Raw genomic sequence first — 27,290 nt, forward strand, 5'->3', positions numbered from 1 at the left:
GCATTCAGTAGATTCTTATAAACAGTATTGAAAATGATATCATTCTGGGGGCGACTGTCATTTGGAAGTACCTCGAAAAAGGTCCCATGCCTTTCTTTGCTTCCCTTCCCCTCTCCTAAGCTGTTTAAAGGTTGATTTTCAAGTCTTCAAAAATGTTTAGTTTTGTTGAAAGCTAACATTTACATGTGGAGCTTCTATTCACTATCTCAAACTTTTTCTAAGCTTTATTTCTACCGTCTGCTTACTGGAATAACGAGATTGTGTTAGTGTGACAATTGTTTTTAGAGCCTTAGCAGCAATTATGTGGTGTTGCTTCTTTTTTCCCTTGTACAAGTTGATTGCTTTTCCGTGGAACAGAAGACTTTGTGCTACAGCTGATCTTCTCCTTGCTGTTCTTGAGGTTCAATTCCTTTGGAGCCTCTGGTTTGTTCCACGGATAAACAAATGAGATCGATGCATGTTTCCCATGGCTGATAAGATTGTTGGGATGTTGACGGGAGCAATAAAAGTTTGGTTCTGTATAATTTACACTTTATTATGATGTTCACGAGGTTATCTTTTCCAAATTTTTGTATGGAATTGGCTATCAGTGAATCCCAAGTTGACTTAGATGGAGGAAAGAAAATCTCATACAAGCTGAAGGTGGTAGATCTGAGACCTTCATTTCAAGCAACTATGATGTTATGGTTGCAGAATCCCTGCTACAAAGAAAACTATGTAATGACAACAATCATATGCTTCTAACTATGAATGACTTCAATTTTTGGCAACTTTGACCTTATTTGGCTTTCTTCCGTGAAAAGTTGTCCAGATTTCTTCCTATTAAAAGTTGTAAAACCAAAGTTTTGCCAGCTTGGTTAATTTAAGGTTCTTAAAATGTTTGAAGTTGGAAGTTCTTATTGTAAATGGGGAAAATGTGAGCTTGTTGTATCCCACCGTAAATACTTGAATGTTGGTATTCTTGATACTAATCATATTATTATAAAAGTAGGAAGATCCTAAGTGTAAAGTTGAATTACGAAAATGTCCATCAAAAGTTAAACGACATTTTTATCCTTCATTCAAATACTACTCCTATTATATTTTTGTACTAAAGAGTAAATTTACTTTCCAATAAATATATATATATGAATCAATAAAATGGGAAGTCATTGGTGTTGGGGTGAATTCCCTGAATCTGCCAGGCATTTATTAGTGTAGTCTGTAACGTTTTTGGACTTGGAATTACTTCCAATAATTATTGCAAAATATAATTAAATGTGTATTCATTGAGATGCTTTCATCTTCCAAGTTCCAAGTCTGCAAATTGGCCGAAGAGTTGTGGAGTAATAGACTTGGGCAATGAAGAGTTGTAGTATAGGTGGAGGGTAATGAAGAATCATAATATATATATGGGAGCCACCTTCCACTGCTATATATATATATATATATGTATCTCTTTCTTGTTGTCTATGAGTTTATTATTTTCTTTATTTATTGCAGGTGTAGTTAAGCAGTGCTGCTAAAATTTCGTAGTTGATGCAGTAATGAAGCAACTCAGAATAATTTTTTTCAAGTGGTATTGTTTTCAGGTAGTAAAATTATTTTCTCTAACACGCAATGATATATTTTTATGTAAGTTGATATGTAGTTAATTTATTATATGTTTGATTTGTCAATAAAAATCATTTTGTAGAAATTGAGATGGTAATTAACTAAATTCTCTAATTCATAGAAGTCTTTAGCAAAGAATAAGAATATAGATTTCTAGCTAATTTCTCACTACATCCATGGCAATCAGTGACCAATCTTCCGAGGCAAGCAAACATTATAATTCTCTACAAGTGAATACAACTCACCGACAAAAACAGAGAAAAAGAAAGACGAAGAAAAGCGAAGACAGAGATACAATGAAGTTTTATCAGTTGATAATTCATTGTAAGTTTGTTATTCTTTTGATTGGCTATGTGAAAAATTATCGATGGAATTTGTGAAAAGGATATATATATAAATTGGGAACCTATAATGTTTTTTTTTTTTTTTTTTTTTAATATTCATGTGTTTCAGGCAAATGAAAATTGACTCATGACTTGAAAAGTTGGGTTTGTCACAATGTGATTAAAAGTAGATATCAATTTGATTTTTAACGTTCATACATAATTGTTAATTTTTATGAGATAAGTATTTTTATTATATGCATGTTATTTACATATGCTCGAGCATATATTTCTCTTAAAATTAAGGTACTACATAACTAAAGTACAATTTGATTTTCAAATTACTTCTTGTTACTTTCTGTATGCTTTGATTTCTATTTTATTGCTCAAAGAAAGATTAAAGTTTGTGAGTACCGTTTAAAATTTATCGTGTTGCAATATAATTTTCTACTATATATTTTGGAATTAACGTGCAACGCACGTTCCCATATACTAGTCTACCATACAGGTAAATGCAATTCCTAGGAAAATTGAAACATCTTCAATTATTTTAGCTAGATACATTGGGTTGTCTCATTGAAGTAATGTGGACCTGCCAGTCGGCCCAGTCTATCCTTTTTTTTTTTTTTAATTATCTTAGGCAGATACCACGTGGCTGCTCTTATTAGGGCGTTGGAGTATACGTGGTGGAATATTTGAGGAATCTGCAAGCTGGCCCGAACACCATCATTATCAAAATATTAGAGCGCAAGGAGCTAAGAATTTATTTGCCTCGATATCAAAGATGCCCGTCTGTGCTGATCAGGGAGTGTTTTCCACCATTTGGTAAAGGTGGACTCGGGGAAGAAAACATCATTTCCCAAAAGGCCACTCTGGAACCAGCGCAACGCGTTTGTTTCTAAAATCAAAACCCTGTTTTGCACCTCTGTGAATGGCTTGTTTCTTAGTTCCTCCACTTCTGCCCAAAAACAACTCTCGGAACGCGCATCTGTTTGCACTCTGTCAGCATGCTCTAACCATCTCTGTGTGAACCGATAACGCTTAGGCCTAGCCCTAATCATGTAAGGTCCAGTATCTTCATTCTTCAGGTGCCTGTAATAGTTTGCAATATCCAAGGGCTCAACTTGCCTGCGAAACTGTGTCCCTAGTTGTATCCACTCCTTTCTTCCCTCGAAGCTATCTGGGAGTTCATACCTTTTCAACATTTCAATGATCTCATCCCATATTCCAGCTAGCTCAAGTCTTTTCACATTAGCATTGAAGTCATCAATGTTTTCTTGAAGCTTGAATGCATCATAATACCCAACTTTATGGATATCACACTTGGTCTGGTACTCCTGTATCTTGCTTAATCCTTCCTTGATGCTCTTCTTATTAAGATCAATCTTTTCCTCGTTCTTCTTTTTCTGCTTCTCCCACTCTCCTGCTGCACGAAGACACAACCTTGCTCTTGTACTCTGAGATTTAGAAAACATGAAAACGCCCTTTAGTTTGAGAAAATTTGGAACTTTGTTAAAATATCAGGACATAAATTAACCATATTTATCGCTTACTAGGCCAAGGTCATCCAGGGCTAAATTCATAGCTGCAACTTCATCACTTGGAATGACATTTGAAGACAAAGGAATATCAGTGAGATTATTGAGATAAACCACATCTTGCATCTCTAAGCTCTCCTGCATTTCGTTTCTGTATAACAGATGTTCATTTAAGCTTCTGGCAACGACTGCTGCAGCTTCTGCTTCAGAACTCATTTGAGAGGAATAGAATAGTAACTGCAGAACAGCATCTGGATTCTCAATTACCACCAGTTTCCCATTTCCAGTGCAGAAGATGTAAGTTCCAAAAGGTCTGTAAGGGCTGAGTTGAACAATGTTTGAAACAGTTTCTAACAGCAAGTTTGTACATCCCTGCAGATTACATGCAACATAGCTTGCAACAGAAGATGCACTTCTCATTACAGTCATGAAGAAATGCGATGCCTCACTCGATCTTACAACAGCCTCATGCTGATAATACTGGGATTTTGGATTGATGAAGGCAAAGATTGCTTGAACCAATTCTGGAATTGATGAAAGGGGAGCAAGCATCATCCGGGGGACAACGTCGTACTTCATGACAAAATGCATGAAGTAACGAGCCCAATTTTCGCGCTTGAGGGCATGAGACCATATTCTGTCACCAACAAGAGGGGATCCAAAAGTCATACAGTATGGATAAACTAGGTTGTCATTTGGTCTTGTGCCTAGGTTGTCATTTGGTCTTGTGCCCAGGTTTTCATTTGGTCTTGTGCGGCAATATTCCAGACACCAGAGGGCTGCCAAAATAGCTATGGGGCCACCGGACGAATGCCCTGCAAACACTATCTGTTTTCCATCTGACATTGCTTTCTCCACCTAAAATCAACAGACCCCATGAATCAACATTCACTTGCCAGACGAAAGATGAAGCTATGAAGATTAATCTCCATTAACCTAGACTACAAAGGTATTGTCCTAAAAGCGGAGGCGGATCAAGGATTTGTAATTGATAAGTTCCTACAATGATTTCAAGTTGATACTATAATAAAAAGTGAGTACAGTTAGATATTTATAGATATTTAGTAGATTCTTTAATATATAGGGTCTGAGCAAAAGTTAAGACTCTAGATCCAACCCTGCCTGAAAGGATCTGTTATTGGAACCAGTGTTCTATTTTGACTTGCTGACATGACAAACTAATAACTAAGAACCACTATAGAAGAATTAAGTTGATCAGCATTATATTGTCAGGCATGGAACTTCTAATGCTCTTGACTTTGAGATAAATGTTTAAGGCTCTCATTGATGATATTGACAAAGTAGGTTCCAATAAAAGAGGCAATAATACCAATATTCACATAAAGGCTAGCTCAATAAAGATGAACGTAATTAAAAAAAGTTTGAACTAAAAAGAGAATTCTTTGCTTAAAGACCGTCTTAGAATATGATTCTTGGACAGGAGTAAGACTCAGTTGTAAAAACATGTCTAAAAGAAAGGAGATGATGTTCAATCTCCTCTATGTGCTAGTATACTCATTTGAATGTGTCCTTAGTTTTTGGTCCATTTCCACTGATATCATATGAACTTCAGGTTCTTCCTTTCTTCTTTTAGAACAGTTCAATAGTCCCTCCTTCCACAACCCCACTACCTAAATTAAAAATTGAATCTTTTACCACAATTCACAATACTCTACTGGTAATTAATTACTACTATCATTTTTTAACAGTATTTAACGCGAAGCCAATAAAACAAAACCACCAAAAGAAAAGGAACAAAATTATTGAACTACAGTACCTCATTTTTAAGTGAAGATTTGTTCAATATGTCTTCAAATCTGCTGTAAAATGCTTTATTCACCATAGCTACCTCATCTGTACCAACATTTCTCAAAGATGGATACAGAGTGCGGTTAATCTTTGTCTCTCCAAAAGAAGTGCTAATGTACCAACCATCAGGAGACCAGGTTCCAGCAAAACCAAAAACAGCCTCCATCGACCCACTTTTTTTCTTGTAAATATAAGGCTTCCCAGAAGACAAATTGTGAGCTTCCGTGGCTAAGTTACAAGCTTTCTTGATCAGCTCATCTTTGACTTCTATACCCTCTGCAAGTCTCACCATTTTTGCTACCTCAGCTGCTCAAAGATTGCAACTTTTACTGTTTAGTTTTCAAGAATCTTGAAGAAAGATTGATGATTGTGGTGAGGATGGGATGAAGCTAAGGGAAAATAATGGGTATTTAAGCTTTTGATGATTGGCAATGAGGCATTGACTTTGGTGTCTTTGCTTTGCTTGACTATCTATTGGAAGAGAGACAGTGGCAATCAAGGAAATTTCCTAGTACTAATTATTCTGCAAAATGAGTATTTTAATGCATCTTACTTTCCTTTTTTATTTTAGTCCATTTAAAAGAAAATACTATATTGATACCGATTTTATTTTAATAACACTCTCATATAAGATAATGACATGTTTAAGATCTCAAAATTTAAGGTATATTTTTCTTATGTTTATACAAATAAAGATCACAAAATTTAAATTTATTGAACATATTCTTATATTTTTATGCACATATCAAACTGAGACACATATAAGAGTGAAAAGGAGGGAGTATATTGGTGCTATTATATTCTTATCTTGATTATGAAAGTGGGTATCCATATTCTGATCAGTCCTTTACGCTCAATGACCCAATTTAAGGTCAAATAAGTACTTTCATAAAGAGAAGCCTCTTACGTTTTTTCTTTTCACGAAACAAAAGTTGGAAAGTCAGAAAAAGTAGACTTGTTTTGGAACTTCCTTATGGAAAAACTTGTGAAGAGGGGTGAATGTCTAAGCTAACTTTATTTTTATTTGGTAGACTAAGGGATGAATAGTTTGTTGAAGGAATTAAATACTGATCCTTTATTCTACACAAACAATACCCTTTTGAGAAATAATTACTTCCGCAGAAGGATACTGTTTAAGATAAGATGTTAAAAGGAAATTCTTTTAATCAAGGAACTTCCTTGCAATGTACTTATCCTGTACAACTATGGAATAAAGTGAAAGCTGAGTGGCTTTTTTTTTTTTTTTTTTTTGACAAAATAAGTTCGATAATATTGTCGCAATCATAATACATGGCCTTCTGTGAAACTTACTCCGACAATCATAATACATGGCCTTCTGTGAAGCTTACTCCGAAAAAGATGATAAAGTTATGAAAGATACAGATGTAATAGAAAGGTAATTTTGTTGAACAAATCTGTTTGAGTTTTCTCCATTTAATTGAGTTTATTACAACTGATACTGACTGACGAGCAACACAAACAAAAGTCGACTAGTGTTGAGTTGCACATAATCTCAAGCCTCAACCTCTGCTTCGTAGACAACTTACTTCCAGACAACTTACTTCCAGTGGTTCTAATTTGAAGGTGACTTGTAAAAAGCCCATGCATCATCAGAAGTATACTCTGTCACCTGCTTAATGTTCAGGTATTTTTCAAGACCCCTGCATCAATGAAGACAAGTGATTATCACTTATCAGGCGGATAACTTTTCCAAATTACACATTATGTCATAATTAACTAGCCATATCACTTATTAATATAAGTGCGATGAGAGGTAATTCAACAAAAATACACACTTAGACTAAGTTTGCCACAAGAGAATAGTGAGTGCAGTGGTACTCTACGCTCACTAGTTTGATATCCAATCACTACCCTCCTTCGAAATCCTGCATTGGCCGCCTCTCCATCCCGAGTATGGTCAAATTTGAGGCTATTTAAACAAAAGTAAACATTTGGTGATATGGTTTGACAAACAGATACAACCAATTAGATGTCTTGAGTTTTGAGTCCTGAGAATGAAAATATTTAGGAAGGGAGCGCTTCTTCCTTCAAGGGGCCTCATATGGTGTGAATTTAGATTAGTCGAGTCCTGTGCGAGTATCGGACTCCGGATGAAAACATAAAAAATAATAATAGACCTTACGTGACGTGAATTTGGATTAGTCGGGGCCTAGAGCAGGTATTGGATGTATATTGTTGGGTTGAGGTCCACTCATGTGGGAAAGAAGAAAAGTGGCCGAAAGTGAAAGTTGAGACATCATAACGATGTCGGCCGAAAGTGAAAGTGGAGACATCATCATAATGATGTTGGCCGAAAGTGAAAGTAGAAAATATATTTTTTTACTTGAAATCTCAACTATAAATAGAGGCACTTCTTCTTCATTCAAGACACACCAAAAATAGAAAAAAAACAACACATCCCATAGAGAGAAAAATCTAAGAGAAATACTCTTAGTGAAAGGCTTAAGTAAGAGAAGTCTTTGAGAGAATTTTTAGTAAAAATTTTGAGTGTAATCGATTGGGGTTGTGAGGTTGAGTGTTGGAAACACTTGTAATATTTCTTCTTTAATAAGATCTGCAAAGAACGTAACGCGGACGTAGCTCTCACATCGAGAGTGAACCACTATAAATCCGTGTGTGCTATTTATTCTTCGCTTACATCACTTCGTAAGTAGGTTCCCCGTCAAGAGGTTGGTATTTAAGTCCCACCGCCCTCCAATCTTTCCGGGAACTCCGGCTTACAAAGGTCGGATTTGGGATTTAAATCCTAACAATCGGTATCGAGCAACAAAGTTGTGTTGGATTTTAGAAACGATGGGAGGCGAAGATGGTACGACGCACGCATCGGTAAATTCGATGGTACAGATTTTGCATTCGAGAATGCAAATTGAAGATTATTTGTATGGGCAGAAAACTTCGAACCTCTCGAGTCCGAAACCGGAGGAGATGAAGCAAGCAGATTGGGATCTCGCCGACGAGACAAAGTTCTAGAGTCATTCGGAAGGTGGCGCTCGTCGAAGAACGTTGCTCACAACGTGGCAAAGGGAAGACCACCGCGGATATGATGAAGGTATTGTCCGATATGTATGAGAAACCTTCGGCAAATAATAAGGTATTTCTCAATGAAGAAACTATTTCATCTAAAGATGATGGAAAATGCTCGTACGTTGTATTACGTAAATGAATTCAATACCATTGTAAATCAATTGTCATCGGTAAAAATTGATTTCGATGATGAAGTACAAGTTCTAATTTTGTTGGCATCCCTACCAATAGTGAGCCAATGAGAGCGACAAGTTAGTAATTCTGCCTACAAAGGACAAACTAAAGTTCAACGATGTTCGATCGTATCCTTGCTTGAGGAGGTGCGCGAGGACGGTTCTCGAGAGGCATCGACGGGTTCGCTTTAATGTTGAAATGCGAGCGTAAATTTTGACAAAAACTACAACCGAAATGTGGCGAGATCGAAGTCGAGAATGGCCGGGGGTCAATCCCGGAGAGGGACGAACACATGAGTGTTGAACCGTGGAAAACCAGGTCACTTCAAGAATCGCAGGCGCCAGGCGCGAAGGAGGACAAGAAGGGGGCTGGAATCAACGCTACGGAAGACATTGATACGTTGTTGCTATTGGTTATCAACCGCGATTAGACTGACAGGTTCTCATGCCGACTCGGAGTCGTCCTTTCATACCACCCCACATCATGATATAATGACAAACTACGTGGTTTTAATCTCGCAAAGTTTATTTAGCCGATTTAGAGCCGCTAGACGTTGTCGGTAGCCTTGCAGGGAGACATTAATTTGAAGATGTCAAATGGATCTCGTGGAAGATTACAAAAGTTAGACATGTTCCAAAGTGATGCGAGACTCGATCTCGGTAGGTCGGCTTGATGATGAAGATATGATCTCGATTTTGGTAATGGGTCTTGGAAGGTGGCGAAAGGTCTTTATGGTAGTTGGTAGGGAAAGAAGATTGGCACTCTGTATACGACTAGGCAGTCGTGATCATCGTTGTTGTGGTTGACAACACGAAAGAAGACAGATTTGTGGCATTGTCGAGGTGGGACATGTCGGCCGAGAAGGGGGATGGTAGCTCGTTGGTGACAAACGGCTTAATTCGGAGGGCAAGACGGTGGACCTTCATACGTGTGAGGAGAGCTGCGTTCTCGGAAAACAAAAGCGAGTAAGCTTCTCGAATGCGGCGGGGAGTTGAAGGTCGAAAAGCCGGAATTAGTGCACACGGACGTGTGGGGACCTACCACTTCATCCCTACTGCTTGGAGGATCACACTACTACGTGACCTTCGTTGATGATTCAACCGGAAGGTATGGGTTTATTTTATGAAAAATAAATCCGATGTGTTTAGTGTATTCAAAAGATGGAAAGCCATGGTCGAGAATGAAACAAACCTCGAGTTGAAGTGTTTGAGGTCCGACAATGACGAGAATACACCGATGGTGATTTCAAACGGTATTGTGCCGATAATGGAATCAAGATGATGAAGACTATTCTGGAACGCCGCAACAAAAATGGAATAGCCGAAAGAATGAACCGAACGTTGAACGAGCGTGCTCGGAGTACGAGAATACACTGCGGACCGCCCAAGACATTACAGGCGGATACGGTCCGTACCGCGGCCTTCTTAATTAACCGAGGACCGTCGGTTCCTTGGATTTAGAATTCCCGGAAAGAAGTCCGGAGTGGCGAAAGGTAAATCTTTCATTTAAAGTGTTCGGTCTACTGCATCATATGTTCGTAATGATGATACGGCTAGAAGCAAGCTTGATCCAAAATCAAAGAAGTGTTACTTTATTGGCTATGGTGACACCGAGCTTGGTTACCGATTTTGGGATGAACAAAATCGGAAGATCATCCGAACGAGAATGTTGTCTTCACGAAGAGGTCGTACAAAGAAGTTGCAAAAAATTTCGGGAATGTCAGGACAAGGAATCGGAAATAGTCGATTTGAGAGACTTCCCGACACCTGAGCCGCAGCCAGGTACAGCCGAGGAAGTGGAACAAACAATCCGAGAAGGTGCTGATGAAAGTGCCGATTCTCAAACAAATAGCGACGCCAATCACGAAGCTCGTAGATCATCCGGGATCGGGAAGCGATTCACGGTACTCTCCGTCACTCAACTACATTCTACTCACCGATGAGGGGAGCGGGAATGTTATGAAGAAGCAATGCAAGTCGATGAATCGACCCAGTGGGGCCAATGAAAGATGAGATGGATTCACTATCGGCAAATCATACACGGGAGTTAGCCGAGTTGCCAAAGGATAAGAGGGCATTACAAAACAAATGGGTTTATCGGATAAAGGAAGAACCCAATGGAAGCAAGGAGGGCATCAAACTCTCACAAGAAGAATATGTGAGGAAAGTTATCAAAAGGTTCAACATGCATGATGCCCGAGCCGCCGATACTCCCCTCGTCGGGACACTTTCGGTTGTCGAAAGGATCGATCGCCGACAACCGAGGATGAGAAGAAGCGGATGGACAAGATACCTTATGCGCTCGCATCGGTAGTCTTATGTATGCAATGATATGTACAAGGCCGGACATTGCACATGCGATGGGAGTTGTCGGGCGATTTATGAGCAATCCGGAAAGCAACAACTTGGGAGGGCTGTGAAGTGGATATTCGGATATACGAAAGGCGGCTCGGTTCGACTCTTATTTTCAAAAATCAAAAACGGGATTGCAAGGGTATGTTGATGCGACAACGGTGGTGATATTGATAGCGAGAAAGAGCACATCCGGTATGTTTACACCTTCGGAGGCCGCGATCTCTTGGGTCTCCAAGTTGCAAAAGATAGTAGCTCTCTCTAGTTGTGTGAGGTGAGTACGTTCATTGTCAACGGAGGCCAAAGGAAATGATGTAGCTACAATCTTTTCTCGAATCGGAATGGATCGGGACCACGAGGGAAGTGTGCTATATTGTGATAGCCAAAGTGCCATTCATTTGGCAAAGAACCCGGTCTACCATGCTCGAACGAAACACATACAACTCCGGTACCACTTCATTAGATCAGCTTTGGAAGATGGAGGGTTAATGCTTGAGAAGATCGCAGGGAGTCAGAATCCAGCAGACATGTGCGACAAAGGCAGTGACGATAGACAAACTGAAGCTATGTTCAGCTTCAGTTGGCCTGCAGGAAGTATGATACTAGGAAAGAAGAACGCTCGCGTCGATCAAAAGTGTGAAGACAAATTAAAATTAGTCTTCAAGTGGGAGAATTGTTGGGTTGAGGTCCACTCATGTGGGAAAGAAGAAAAGTGGCCGAAAGTGAAAGTTGAGACATCATAACGATGTCGGCCGAAAGTGAAAGTGGAGACATCATAATGATGTTGGCCGAAAGTGAAAGTAGAAAATATATTTTTTTACTTGAAATCTCAACTATAAATAGAGGCACTTCTTCTTCATTCAAGACACACCAAAAATAGAATAAAAACAACACATCCCATAGAGAGAAAAATCTAAGAGAAATACTCTTAGTGAAAGGCTTAAGTAAGAGAAGTCTTTGAGAGAATTTTTAGTAAAAATTCTTGAGTGTAATTGGGATTGGGGTTGTGAGGTTGAGTGTTGTAAACACTTGTAATATTTCTTCTTTAATAAGATCACGCGAAGAACGTGGACGTAGCTCTCACATTGAGGGTGAACCACTATAAATACGCGTGTGCTATTTATTCTTCGCTTACATCACGGCGTAAGTAGGTTGTCTAAGGAGGTTGGTATTTAAGTGGTCCACCGCGACCCTCCAATCTTTCCCCCCGGGAACCCGCTTACAAAGGTCGGATTTGGGATTTAAATCCTAACATATATGTGATATGTTAGTCATTATATATGTTTTTCATAGCAGGCTAGTGAGTGCTTACCATTCGCCTAGATCACGTCCAAAACCACTACGCTTTTTACCACCCCATGGAAGCTGATGAAGTGTTGGCTGTGAACAGTTAATCCAAATGATTCCTGTCTGAAAAGCCTGCAAAATCCAATTAACATGAGGTCACTCTGCTAGCTCTTGCAGAAATGCCATGCCTTTTGATATTGATAAAAGAATTGTCTGTAGCAAATGAGAAATATTACTCTCACCTTTGTAAACCGCTCACACCTTTCAACATCTTTTGACATAATCGCAGAAGCCAAACCATACCTATGAAAAAAGGAAGAAAAAATCAACAACAAACAGCTAAATTATGCCTAAATCCCAAGCAAGTTGGATAGACTATATGAATCCTCGTGATATTGTTTCAGTTAAGCTCATCTCAATTCAATAAAATCAAAAAGAAAAGCACTAGAAGTTCTTTCTGTTTTCTACCAACATATAATCCATTGAGAAGACTAAAAGAATCCTAGAAAATATTGGACCTAAAGTAACATATTAACATGACCAAAACTTAATTCTGACTAACTAAATAGGGAAAAAATAAAAGAAAAATACACATTATTAGTAAATTTCTGAATAGCCAACTCACTTTGTGTCATTGGCTAGTTCAATGGCTTCCTCTTCAGTTTTGAATGTTTTGACACAAAGAACAGGTCCGAATACTTCCTCTTTCCAGATTTCCATGGAAGTATTAACATCGGTAATAATTGTTGGCTGAACATAATATCCTTTCTTCAAGTGCTGCAATTAAATTGTTATGACTTAAGTTGTATCACAAAAGATTGACAAATAAAGCACCTGCAGGACTTTGCTTGGAAGGATTTTTACCTCAGGCCGTTCGCCACCATAAAGAATGGTTGCACCTTCATTTTTGGCATTTGAAATGAACTTCAATACCTTCTCATACTGTAAGTTAACGAAAATTAGTACATAGAAATTGTCTACAAGATCTGCCAGAAAGTAATACATTAGAAAGAAACAAACCAACAATATTGTCTTCTGATAAGTTATTCACTTTAATAAGATAATATAAGTTTCAATTCAAGGCAAGACAATTCATATTGTTTCTGAGAAACACTTTATGGTTAGAACCACATCTTCTATTAACCAGAAGCACTTTATAGTTAGAACCACATCTTCTGTTAACCCAAAAGCATAAATTTTCTTACCTGTCCCGAACTAACAATGGGACCAAGCTTGCAGTCTTCTTCCAAAGGATCTGAGATTTTTATGTTTTTTGTCCACAGAAGCAGTCTGTCCAAAAATTCAGAAGCAATGCTCTCCTGCAGTATTGAGAATTTGGTTTCAACAAAAGCTCTAATGTTGTAGATAGCAGAAAGGAAAGTACCACAAAAGAATACATCAAAAAGACCGAGAAATGCTACAGTTTATAAGACGCGGACCTCATTCAGAATTAATGCTAGTTACCTGTATTATAAGACGTGATGTTGCACTGCAAACTTGACCAGCATTCGAAAAGCAACCAAAAAGAGCCCACTCAACAGCTGCATTAAACAATGAGGAACACAGGAACAAAAGTACCAAATTTATTTTCTTAGACAGAGGGTGAAGTTAACTTCTTAACCAGTTAAGTGTACAATTTAAAAAGCGCGAACCTATATCAAGGTTATCAATGTCATCAAACACGACTATTGGACTTTTCCCACCAAGCTCAAGAGTAACTGGCTGCAAATGAAACATAAGGGCTTAGCTATAATCCACCTGCCAGCTAGTCTTTTGTCAGTAATAAACTAAACGATTATACTGGGTATGTTGCTGTTGTAAACTAAACGATTACTTATTTACGCCAGAACATACTTTAACAAGTTGAGCAGCAGCAGTCATGATCTTAGTCCCTGTAGGGACACTTCCCGTAAATGAAATCTGTCACCAAAGAATAAAATGTGAGATTCGATAAATATACAAAAAGTGTTACTCGAAAAAGAAACAGGCAAACCTTGTCCACGTGAGGATGAGATGACAAAGGAGCACCAGCTACGGGCCCCCATCCTGTTAGAATGTTAAGGGCACCAGGAGGAAGACCGACCTCTCTACAGATCTCACCCAACTCCAAACAGGTACTGCATTTGAATATTAGAGTCGTGTAATTAAAGAAAACGATGTGTATCAAAGATAATAATGAAGATGATATGATAAGGACTCACATAGATGCTAGTTCAGATGGCTTAAGTATTGCTGCACAACCAGCAGCCAGAGCAGGGGCAACTTTCCATGTGGCCATCAACAACGGATAATTCCTTCATTATGAAAACAAAAGGATCACTAGTCATTTATAAAAATCCAGTGAAAATTCACTCTGTTTCAAAAGAATTCCAAGAGGATAAGGCCTGATTAACTTGAAATAGTCATCGAAGCATGCACTTTTAGCACAAGGTTTTCACCTCTTTTTTTTTCCATAAAGTATTAAATTTTATGAAAAAGGCAAAAAATCGCCCATTTACAAAAAGTATACCAAAAGTATGACTTTAGACCAAGTCAATTAGGATTACCCTTTTGTAAGGTTTGTAATACTAACAAAACTATAATAACTGAAAAATGCCACTTACCATGGAGTTATCAATCCCACCACACCAAGAGGTTCTCTAAGAACATAAGTCTTAAATGAATCCAGGTGAAGATTAACTGGAGTCTTCCTTTTCGAATCCAGAGCTTCAGCGAGGTCTGCATAGTACTCAAAACATGCTGCGACATCATCCTGAAATATAAGACAGCACATTAAAGTAAATTGTGTACTTTGAGTAAAAGCAGAATATGTTTATCTCATTATGCAAGAAAATACCATATCTGCAGCAGACTCGAACGATGTTTTTCCACTATCAAGCGATTCAAGTGTTGCAAGTTCAGATTTCCTCTCCAGTACCTACAAAAAAATCTAAAACGGTTAGCAAATGCAGAGTAGTCAATTAGTCATGAATGATCATTTCAATATCTTGCCAACACCAGTTCAAATGTAATATAAGAACATAATCTACTTGAGTGGAGATTTTCTGCTTTCTCAAAGCAGTAAGCTAGATACCCCAAAATGAAAACAAGTTGTTTATCCTCCGCGACATCTACAGCTGCACGATTTAATAGGCATCTAAAGTGGATAAATATTTTGGCATAGGACAATCTCAAAAGGTACTCACGCCTCGGAGGAATCACTAATGTAAACATTACATATACACTAAAGCTACTACTATGCCCAAATCTCGAATTATATCGTCTACACTCATTTCTCCAGTTGGACTGTTTCACTCCGATACTCAATATCTTATCTTTAAAACTAGCATTCTCAAAGCTATCCTTCACTGGAGAGGTAGAATTTGACGTTGTAGGTTGTTGAAGATTTAATTATCAGTCACACTCAGCAGTATTTAGAGGCAATTACCTAGCTTTTACGCCTAGAAGTTTCACTTCACCTGAGCTCAAGGACACAAGGAAAGCGATCTCGCTGTAAGTTCATGGCTAAGTACAAAAATTTGAACAAACTAACACAGCTAGATCCTGTAACTTGAGTCCCAACACTATTCCGAATTTACACATAATTACGAAATCAGCATTTGAAATAAAGATCATTTAAGTAAATATCTGCATCAGGTTTCTAATTATTCCCAAAAAGAATCATGAACATATAACATGCCAAAGCAGTAGAGACACCTTAGCAGCAATAGCACGGAGATATTTTGCGCGCTGTGCCCCTGTTGTAGAACCCCAGTCATCCCTAGCTAGCGCTTTCCGAGCAGCTTCCACAGCTATATCTACATCTTCTGAGGTAGCAGCTGGAATATCCCCTGAAAATCCAATTTCACTGAGTTACAAATAAATAAGTTAATAAATATATTCTTTTAAACAGCTTAAACTTTTAGCCGACGTTAGTCACACAATTCAACATAATATCACTCAACAAGGAAAGTATTTCCACGTACTTCGCCCCAAAAAAAAAAAAAAAATCAAACTCACAAGTAAAAGGACATCCAACTGAAAAGAAGTATCAAGAAGTACACTCAAGTTACAGAAATATAAAATTCAAAAAAGTAGATTCATCCTAAACCTAAGCAACTTATTTTGCTAGTAAATAATTACTGCAGTAACTGAAAGCAATTTTCAACACAATCAGAGAAATAACTAAGCATGCTAATCATGTACCAATAATTTCTTCAGTAGACGGATTGATTATGGGTATACGGTTCTTCTTGACGGGTTCTCTCCATTCACCGTCAATGTACAGCTGTCGACTAGGGATACCTACGTTAGACATTGCCATAACTCACAGTTTAAGACTGTTTTAAGTACAGAAAGCTGATCTATTTAACTGCAAAAATGGAGCAGAGAGCAGTTAACTAGAACACTACAACGACTCGAGTTAATATTTATTAAAGGTGTTTGCGTACAAGTTATAAGTACTAACAAAAATGTCACGGAATGGGAAAAAAATGGATTCACCAAAGTCGTAATTATGCGTACAACCTATAAGTAGCACGTGGATGGCTAATGAATGTGACTAACTCAATAGCATCAATCCATAAGGGCCTGTTTGGAAAGCCACCAAGATAATTAAAATTTGATGTAATTACACAGTTTGATATTTGATTAATTAATTACATAATTAGGTAGAAGTTGGATATAATTACACTTTTTAATTCTCAAGGGAGTTGAGAATCCGGTGTAATTACACCTTATAATTACAAGATTACTTTTTCCTTTGTTTCCTTTTTATTTATTTTATTTTTTTATTTTTTATTTATATTATTTTCATTTCTTTTTATTTTATTTTTAAATGTATTTTTCTTTTTCTTCTCATTCCCAATCTTCTTTTTTGTTATTCCATGTAATTGCTCGTATTTTTTTATTTTATTCATTTAGCATAACTGTGTTATTATTCTAATTTTTGAACGACACTTCTTAATATTGGAAAAAACGAGTCACAAAAAAAGTCTTCTTTTAATAATTCGAAACATATATATCAATTATTTTTTATAATATTAGTTACAAATATATGATTATTAATTAAATAACTAATTTAATATCATTTATAAAGGCAAATATTTTTTAAATATTAATTTTAAATTTTTTATAATTAAATTTTATTTTTAAATTAAACTAACTGTGTAATTACACTTGTGCAACCAAACAACACGCTTGTAATTACACTATAATTACGTTATAACAAACAAACAGGTCATTGTAATTACACAGTAGTGTACCAACCTAGTAATTATACTAATTCCAATTACCAGGTGGATTTCCAAACAGGCCCTAAGTTTTCACGACGAGGGCATAAATGCAATAACAATATTGATAGGGACCAGATTGACATTTCTTAAACTTCTCAACGACTCTTTCAGTTAGCTACATCGTAAACGTACAATCGCCTAAGCTTGACGCACACCCTGGTCAAGCATTTAGGTCGAGATTGCTGATTTGGAGATTTGTGCGTTTAATATTTTATCTCCACCATGTAGTGATGATCTTTATTATGTGTGTTTGTTTTTTTATTACATAAAGTATTATGAATTATGAACTGAAGCGTCTGACTTTTAGAGACAAAAATATTTGAAGTCATTAATTATCCTTAAATCCTGGATGTAGATGTAGTAATGTACACTTTCTTACTTTTTCTTACAATATCGTGAATTTTGGAGAGAGGAACATTAAAGGATGAAGTGCCTAATAAAATTCTTTACTTAATTGATGCAAAGTAGATTAGTTCCAAGTCTTTTGATAAGTCATGATCTTTCATTTTCAGTATGATCAGCTTGCGGTGGTGGTGCGTTGTTGTGTGGTCAATAATGGTTGAGTGGTTTGATATTTTCTTGGTTATGCCGAAACTATAAGGCAATCATATGGGGTAAATACTTTTTACTCGATATTTATATAAAATCAAATAATTTAATATTTTTCTTCTGTCTCAATTTAAGTGTCTTAATTTGATTTCACACGGAATTTCATAAATAAATGAGTTTTTTTAATCTTGTGATCTTAAATAAAAAATGGATAAAATAGTAAAAGAACTTTGAATCTTGTGTTTTTAAAGTTGTCACGTAAAATGTTTGAATTGTCAATTTACTAAATATAAAAAAAAAAAAAAAACAGATTAAAAAAAATAACACACTTAAAATGTGACGGAGGGACTAAAAGTTAAGATAAGATGAGACTGAAGTACTCTTGACATTTGGGATTTTTTTGGCACTCACATAAAGATGTGCTTTTCACTTAAATCTAGATTTACTAAACATTACTCTATCCGTTTTAATTTATGTGAATTCATTTGACTGGACACGACATTTAAAAAAGAGTGAAGATTTTTAAAACTTGTGATTCAAAATAAGTCTTGAATATTTGTGTGGCTGTAAATTATTTGATAAAGTGAATTTGTTTCCAAATTAAGAAAGAAATCATTCATTTTGGCACGAATTAAAAAGGAAATAGATTCACATAAATTGAAACAGAGGGAGTACTTCGTAGTTCATATATTTATTTATATCATGGTTTTCAATTGTAGTATGAATCTATAACGTTTAGTCTTTGCATATTTAATTATGGGAGTACGACCTGATCCATGCAGTCCATTTTATTATGCGTTTTAGGCAATTCTAGACAAGCAAGCTTTGGGGAGAAATAATTATTTGGTCGTTTACAAAGTTTTTTAGTTTTATAACTCTTTTACAGGAGATCTTTATTTTTTACACATAAGAGATCTGAAAAAATCATTTTTTTAATTCAAATTGTAAGAGGTCAAGAAATTTTATTTCCTCCAAACTTTGGGTTAGTTGGAGAATTGACGAAAATTGTGTTGGGCCTAAACGAGAATTATGTAGTAAAATAAGTGGGCAATTCGTCCGACTTTCCCTATTTTGGGGTGGTCTTTAATTTTCAGCCCTCAAATCACCGGTATTTAATTTTTGGCCTTTGTTACTTTAAGTAATTAAAAAGTGCCCAAAAATATCCCTGAAAATCTGGATTCGAACCCCAGCAGAGTGTAAAAGAAAATCGCAAGGCAAGATTCCATAGCAAATTATGTCTATTAGGGCAAAAGTTATGCTTTAAGGCATAGTTTCTATGTAAAGTATGTCTTGTCCGGCATAGTTTTGTAGAAATTAAGTTATACTACAAAACTATACTGGACAAGACATACTTTACATATAAGGCATAACTTTTGCCCAAATAGGCATAGTTTGCTATGAAATCTTGACTTATGAAATTGTTCTTTTTTTTTTTTTTTTTTTTTTTTTTTTTTTTTTTTTTTTTTTTGCCTCTGCTGGGATTCGAACTCAAATCTCTGGTTTCATAGACCGGCGAATAAGGATACTTTGGCCCATAAATTTTCATTAAATGAAAAGTAGGGTAAAAAAAATTAAAGACCACCGATTTGAGGGCCAAAAATTAAAGACCACTGATTTGAGGAGCAAAAATTAAAGACCAGCATGAAGGTCAATCCGCACAATTTTTCGAAACAAATTGGGTCCGGTAGAAGGACAGTCGGAACCTCTTGTTCTAGCCCAAACACTATGTTGCCCCAGGATGCAAATAGAGTAACAGTGGAATTGTAAAACAAAATTTGAATCAATTACTCTTTCCGTCCCAATTTATATAAAGGTATTTGACTGGACACAGAAATTAAGAATGAAAATAAAGACTTTTGACATTGATGGTCTAGAATAATCATGGATATTTGTGTAGTTATAAATTATCTCACTAAGGTTAAAATAGAAAGTTTAAATTTAGATAATTACTAAATATAGAAAGGTGTCTTGTCTTTTTTAGGACGGAAAGAAAAGAGTGTCATATAAATTGAGACGAAGGGGGTCAGAGGCGAATCCAGGATTTACACTCTATGGGTTCAATCCTGAGATTCTTATCATTAAACCCATTATATTTTTAAAGTTATTGGGATCATATCTACTATTTATTATAATTTTAGTAATTTCTTACACATAAATTTATGTTTCGCGTCAAAAGTTAGGGGTTGAATTGAACCCCATCTAACATGCTAGACACGCCTCTGAAGGGAGTAGTATTTCATATCCAGTCTTACAGAAAATTATTCTCCTCTATCTATTTTGCCATTAAGTGTAATGTATCTGTGCCTAGTATGAAATGGACAAGCCATAACAATGGTGGAAATGGCACCTGGTAGCCACTCGACTGCAATTTAAGTTTTAACCACTACGTGTGTGCAACTTATTTAAAGTTTAGTCATAACTTAAAAAGAGAACAGAGATTTGCTTGTTCTTCTTCTCCATTTCATTGAACTTCAAGATACACTGTTCTAAACTTTAGTTTCTCAGTGCAAAATTTCAAGCCATTGTGTCCTAAAGTTCATTTTTCTCAATTCAAACTTCAGGATTTAAGCTTTATGTCCTAAAATTCAATTGTTTTACGTTCAAACTTCAGCTTTTTTCAGTTCTGAATGTTACTTTGTATTGTTTGAATCATATGATTGAAATATTGAAGAGTGATCTCCATATATATTTTTATTGACATCACATTTAAACTAGAAAACCTATCATATGTACTGCATAGAAGGAAAACTCTTAAGATTGAACTGAATAAATTGTTGGGTTGTAGAGTTCAAACTTCATGATGATCATGAAATTTCAAATGTTCTTCATTGAACTGTCCTAAAGTTAAAAGTACTCGGAGTTAAGTAAAGCACAAAAGAAGAAGAGAAACGGACAATGTCATTTTTAGATGTTGGCTAAACTTTAAATAATTCGCAAACTATGGTTTAGACATAAATGTAGGCCCAAAAGATGGCTACTGGTGCATTTCGCCCATAACATTGTGCTACTACAAGTACACATTCCATTAGGATCCTTAAATAGAAATAAATGCTCAAGGACGTGGTCCAATTAGCCAACTAGCTAGAATAGATGGCAACAAAAAATCAAGAGTAGTTATAGTACGGGCTAGCCACTTTTTAGCATTGTCATTAAAAAAATTGTCATTCAATTAGCAAAAAATCTCCACGTTATTTTTTGAATTCTAGTAAAAAATAACTATTTCTGAATTTTATTCTCAATTAATACAGTACTAATGGCTTACTCGAGGATATGATTAATCACTTTAGGCACAAATCTGATCTGCTTAGAAATCTTACTATAGACCTTGATTAAAAGAATTGCCTTTTTCATTGTCCACTTGTGAATTTAATTTCCTTTGTTTAGCATGCAATAGAAAGTTCAGTATTTCATGTACATGGTTGTGACAAGGAAATATACTAACCTGGTCATATTAAATTGCCAGAGTATCTCGGATTGATTCAGGGAATGTATTGTTGTTTCCCTATAAGAGTTTTGCTTTTGGAATATTTAATTTCTGATAGGTTGAAGCTCATCCAAAGCAACCCAAATTTCTTGTGAAATTGAATAAATATGGTGCATCAACTTAAAGTGGAAAAGTCATGATTTTGTAAAAGGACTGGTGTGGCTTTACGAGAATCTTTTGATTTTTTAATGATTTAAGTTAAGATATGTTGTCGTCTGTAAATGATTGTGACGTGATCATTCATGACAGTACACACCTCTATAACAAAAATATTACTGTTATAAGAACAGTTATTCAAATTATCATTCGTCTCTTCTTAAACATCCTACTTTAAAAAGTGCTGCAATGAATATTTGCTGTTTTTTCTAAAGCATTTGATACTTTAAAATAAATTCAGTTTGACCTTGTTGAACTAGTACTTGTCCCTCTCCCCCTTGCCCTTCCTCTGCCTCTCACAGATTGTGGATTCATAGGACAACCCTTCTTATTGTGACCCTTTGCATGGCACAAGCTGCAGGTCATCTCAACACCTCTTTTTGACAGCTTCCCTGTCTTGTTTTCTGTCTGCTCCTTTCTTCTACACTTCCTTGGCCTACCCGGCAGCTTTTTAATCTCAGGTGGGAAGACAGGAGGATTGGTTGTCTTTGGCCACATTGCCATATTAGTAACAGGTTGAATGAATGAGTTGTATGTTTTGAGGTAAGTGTCCTTAGTACCAATGTGCAACATAGTCAATAGGTTCCAATTTTTAAAATGAAGTGCAGCTATGATGACAAGAAAGGGAATACCTAAAGCATCCAAAGATCTACAAGTGCAAGTATTCTTTGTTTTTCTATGAATTTATTACCACGAAGCTGTCCTTGACCTTATTCACCATTCCATTCAAGAGTACACTTAATTGACTTTGATGTGTTCTCTTGCAATACCTAAAGCCATTCCATTGTTTGTTATCCAAGTCTCGAGAAAACTCTCTTCGTTGTCCTACTTCTCATCATTTTGACTCTAATTTCCTCAAGCATTGTGATAATGGTCTTGTGCCTTGGCCCAAAATCCGGAATTAAAACTTCCGCCATGTTGTCAACACTATCACAACAGGTATTTAAAGTAGACCTTGACCACCTATCTTTTATGTTGTAATACAACAAATCTCCATTTATTCTATCACCTAACTTCTCCATATGATCCAAATTTTTTTGCAACTCACGCTTTCTACATGTGGACTTAGCACATCTCCGTCTACTATGCCTTTCCATTTTTTGGAAAAATTGGCAAGCACATGTCTTGCACACATTCTTTTGTTACTGCATTTGGCAACGGATCCTTAATGGCTATATCCGGACCCTACAATAACATGTAAAAAAATATTAGGTGACCTTGATAAGTTAAGAGAATGAAAAAAATTCGCAATAACCAGAATACATTACCTTTTGCATATCTGAAAGAGTTGTCAAACCGATTCTCCAAGCTCAAGATCATGCCTTAGAATGTTGACAAACCATCTCCAAGTAAAAGTATTCTCAACTTCAACAACTTTTGCATCCGAATCCTTAATTGCCTTTTACTTTTTAAAAAACACCCATCCAACCCAATTCTCTCCTACAACCAAACAATATCAAAACATATATAAAGACTGAAAACCTTTTTGATTCCACCTTCAAAAGTTTCTTCACTCATCCACACATGTGCTACCTGGATTAGTCCTTAAAAGCTCATCCCTATAATCCAAAATTCTTTTGAACTCCTGTTGTCACCCATGATTTGTTGCAACACAATGCTAACCAATATACACCTCCAATTCCTTTCTTACCAAATTTTGAAGCTCAAAAATTCTAATGCAAATAATTCTATCCTTGTACCTTTAAATATACAAAGAATTTACCAACTTGTTCTTTGTTGTGCCATTGCACTTGTGAACAAGATTATAATTCTTGACAACAAAATCATTTGTTCTAGAATCGTAAACGGCAAACAATAACTATGGACGACGGTACACTTTACCCTCACCCTAGTTGGTTCATTCGGTGACATATTTATCCAACTCTACATGTTCTTGAATTGCATACCTAGTAAGTGCTTTCCTAAACTGCTTAGCACTTTCAAATGCAAGACCGAAACTATTTCTTTACACTCGGGATAAAAAATAACCCTATTTCTAATTCTTTTTGGGTCTTTTGACTTTTTTGTAGGCTTTTCAACCACACCTTCGTCATCAAGGCTTCATCATCGGTCCTATTTCAAAGCTAACTGGTGTTCATCCGAGTCATAAAATGGCTCATCCCTTTAATTTTCCTTCAAAAGTACTCTTACTCCTAGATAAATATTCATCATGTCCCATATCTACAGATATCCCTTGGGTCTCTTAGCCTCTTTCTTCTTTTTTGATTTTAGAAATCTTTCCTTAGATTCCTATCCTCCTCATGGACATCACTATCAAATTCTTCTTCTTCACCTTCCTCTACCACTACATTGTCGATTCACTCTCGCTTTCTAAGTCTTCATCATCATCATGGAAAAGTTCATGATTTAAGCCTTCACTACCCCCAAATGTTTGACTACCCTCATGGATCTTCAACAAAAATCAAAAGCGAGTAGAAAGATTCCCACTGATGAGTCGGAAAAATTACAACAATATCTCCGTTTTTTAATTGAGGTGCAATACCATAATGTCCCTATCACTTTTAACTTCTACTACAAATCGACATTTAGGTGTCTAATATATACACAACAAGATGAAACATTATAACCGATTTCTTTAACATAGTAAACAAGCTCAAAATAAGAGAATTTATCAAGATCAACATCAAAATAATCCGTCACACTACCTCCAACATACTTAATACGAGGGGTTTTTTCTAAATTACCTCCGTGGTTAAACCTCGAGTCACAAACACATATTTTCTTCACAAAACCTAAATTTGAAAATAAATGAAAAATTACAAGATTCGATTACCATTTACACCAAAAAAAAAAAAAAACGAAGTTAAAGATTAATTTTTTGCAACAGAAATCGAAATCTAGACAAACCCTAACGAGAACAACAAGAATCGTGTACCTTTGTGTTTAACTAATCTTCAATATCACTCAGAAACGACAAGATTTACGTATATTTTCGGATTTTAACTTTGCAATGATCGGTTTGTGGAGGTTTGGTTGTGTAGTGGAAAGGGGAAAAGTGTCGATTGGAACCGTGGTTGGGTGTTTTGTTTGGGATGGGTCGATTTAAAAAAAATAAGTTGGGGAATTAATAAATGACGTGGACCAATTAGCTCGCGCGTGTCTAACACTACCCGGCTCAACCTGTCTTAATTAAAACGTAAGTTGTTAAGGGGGGTAAATAAATAGAAGTTAAGTTTAGTTTAAACGAGTTTTAAATTCATGCCAAGTTCAGGGGTTAAATGATGTCTTTTCTCAAAATATTACTGTTATAAGAACAGTTATTCAAATTATCATTCGTCTCTTCTTAAACATCCTACTTTAAAAAGTGCTGCAATGAATATTTGCTGTTTTTTCTAAAGCATTTGATACTTTAAAATAAATTCAGTTTGCCAAAAGAAATTAAAAATCATATTAATGTGGACCAATACTCCATGCATTATTCTTTTTTTTTTTTCTTTTTTAAATTAAATTGTCCCTTATTAGTAGGGATGTTATATATCATGAGAATAAGTACAAGAGAGGGGCTTGGCCTTATTTCAGAATATAACACAAGGTTAAAATAATTTATCCTTCGCAAAAGAAGGGTTAGGAGATCAAAATCTACAAGCTAACCGCCGCACATCTATAAACAAGTTAATTAGCTAACAAACAAGTTATACCCCATGTATGTTAAGATTAAATTGTTTAGTTTAATATAAATATCGAATGCGAGTATGTATTTTTGGCATGTGGTATCTAATGATGGTGATTTAACTACAGGATCTTACCTACTAGTCTACTACATTATTTATCTGTGTTGAAATTTTCTGAGAAATTCACAGGGTTCGATCTTTAACTGTTTTCCCACTTCTCTTTCTATCATGTTTGGTGCTGTTAGCTAGCGTGCATATTTTGCTCATATGGAGGCGGCTGGCCTTTTGCTTTTTAGTCTTGTACATGTACAATTCATGCGATACGTAGGTTTCTGCAATGGCATTTGGCAAAATCAGCATTAATGTAACGCGTAAACCTCAAGCCATCGAATGATGTTACTTTCAATTGCATTGTCCTAGAAATTTCAGTTATAATGTTTAAACAATAGTAATATTATTGCATTGTCCTAGAAATTTCAGTTATAATGTTTAAACAATAGTAATATTAATTAGAATTCATGTTCTATATATGCACGGTTAATTTTAAAAATATTTATACAACTAGGTTATTTAATTTGTCAAGTAATTACATGTAAATTTCTTGATAAGCATTAACGAGTAATTTGGTAAAAATGATAATTTACCTCTTTTTATTTTTTATTTTTATGGATGTATATAACTTGAATCCTAATAACAGTATGAGGAGACTTTATTTGTTTCACTCGTTTCCTCAAGTGCAGTTATCAACTGGTGACCTTCAAATAACTATTTCTAATATTTACTTGAACCAATTTAAATGATTAATGAATCTTTCAAAACACCAAAACTTTTCACTGAACTTTGGTTGCCCAGAAGAGTAGGACAATTTCCTCATGGTGCTACTTTGGGCAAGCTGCGAAATCAGTTTATTTTGAAAAAGTTTTCTTAGTAAAAGTATTTTCTGATTTTTGTGGGGGTAAAAGTAGCAATTTCTATGGGAATAAATCATTCGAGAAGTGCTTCTCTAAGTAATTTCTTGTTGTATGGTGTTTTAAGTGTCAAATTACACATAAGTTACTACTAGTTAATTTGAAAAATATAAATTTTTTATATGTGTAATTTGTCCTTAAAAAAATCTTATTTTTAGGTAAAGCTACCCTTTCAGCTTATGTTTAAAGTGGAAAACCAACTTCTGATACTACTCCACAATACTTATTTTTCATCAAAATTTTGACCAAACACTTTGATATTTAAATAAGCATTTTTTTTATAAAATTTTTAAACAGAAGCATTTTTGCAAAATTGGCCTCTCAAAACTTGGCCAAACTGGTTACAACTCACTTTTGCATTTCTACTCCCAATTTCGTAATCTCTTTTCCAATAGTTTCTTATAGCAACTATTCAATGATTCAATCGATTGTATGAAAATTCGTTCATATGCAAAGGTTAAAGTTTAGGGTTGTCCAATCAAATCTTCCTTGCCCCATGGGTACTATACATTATTAAAAAAAAAAAAAAAAGTGCAACTCTTCTCTGATGGTATAAAAATAATTAATATGATCATGTCATTTTAAGATAATTGTAGAAAAATTTCTATATAAACGTTAATTGATATATGCTATATGACTTAATAGTGTAATTATTTTTACATATTAAATGTACAGAAATTAATTAAAGTCATGCAAAGAATATGGAATTTTTGGTTAAGTCTTCCTTTCATTGCTCCTCCTACAACCGACAGTCGAATTGATCAGTTAATTTAAGGTTGAGGAGATGAGAAGAGCCTAACTATATATTATAGACATCAACTCTCGATCTAATGATCCTCCCTATAACAGATTTTATTAGGTTTATTTAGCCCGTTTTATAAACCGCAACAAGTTGATGATAGTCCAAATTTAGTAAAAATTCCAACAAATTGTTGATCTCGTAAAAAAATCTTTAAACTACTAAACGAAATAAAATGGAAATGGGGGAAAAATCTGACGCGCCTAATGTGTTAGTTGGGCCCCCATAACGCGGCTGTAGAAATGTAGAATGAGTACCATTTTTCTCCCTTTTTGTACATAAATAGTATAGTAGTAGTTGATTTGCACT

General features: G+C 35.6%; 2 protein-coding genes across 2 annotated transcripts; both read right to left on the reverse strand.

The window, feature by feature from the left end:
• Positions 1-2,327: 2,327 nt before the first annotated feature.
• LOC132052433 (protein EDS1L-like) lies at positions 2,328-5,750 on the reverse strand. The gene is made up of 3 exons (XM_059443966.1): positions 5,232-5,750; positions 3,470-4,312; positions 2,328-3,373 (listed from the first exon to the last, which is right to left on the reverse strand). The coding sequence occupies exons 1-3, from the start codon at positions 5,553-5,555 to the stop codon at positions 2,672-2,674; spliced, it is 1,869 nt and encodes a 622-aa protein (XP_059299949.1). The 5' UTR covers positions 5,556-5,750; the 3' UTR covers positions 2,328-2,671.
• An 878-nt stretch (positions 5,751-6,628) lies between these two features.
• Positions 6,629-16,566, reverse strand: LOC132052434 (aminoaldehyde dehydrogenase 1). Its single transcript, XM_059443967.1, has 15 exons — positions 16,306-16,566; positions 15,817-15,950; positions 14,957-15,037; positions 14,724-14,872; positions 14,322-14,414; positions 14,114-14,237; positions 13,975-14,040; positions 13,773-13,842; positions 13,585-13,661; positions 13,326-13,439; positions 12,985-13,062; positions 12,746-12,897; positions 12,363-12,423; positions 12,146-12,252; positions 6,629-6,924 (listed from the first exon to the last, which is right to left on the reverse strand). Exons 1-15 carry the CDS (start codon positions 16,421-16,423, stop codon positions 6,837-6,839), a joined length of 1,512 nt encoding a protein of 503 aa, XP_059299950.1. The 5' UTR covers positions 16,424-16,566; the 3' UTR covers positions 6,629-6,836.
• Positions 16,567-27,290: the final 10,724 nt, after the last annotated feature.

This window comes from Lycium ferocissimum, chromosome 4 (genome assembly GCF_029784015.1).
Source record: "Lycium ferocissimum isolate CSIRO_LF1 chromosome 4, AGI_CSIRO_Lferr_CH_V1, whole genome shotgun sequence".
NCBI lineage: Eukaryota > Viridiplantae > Streptophyta > Magnoliopsida > Solanales > Solanaceae > Lycium > Lycium ferocissimum.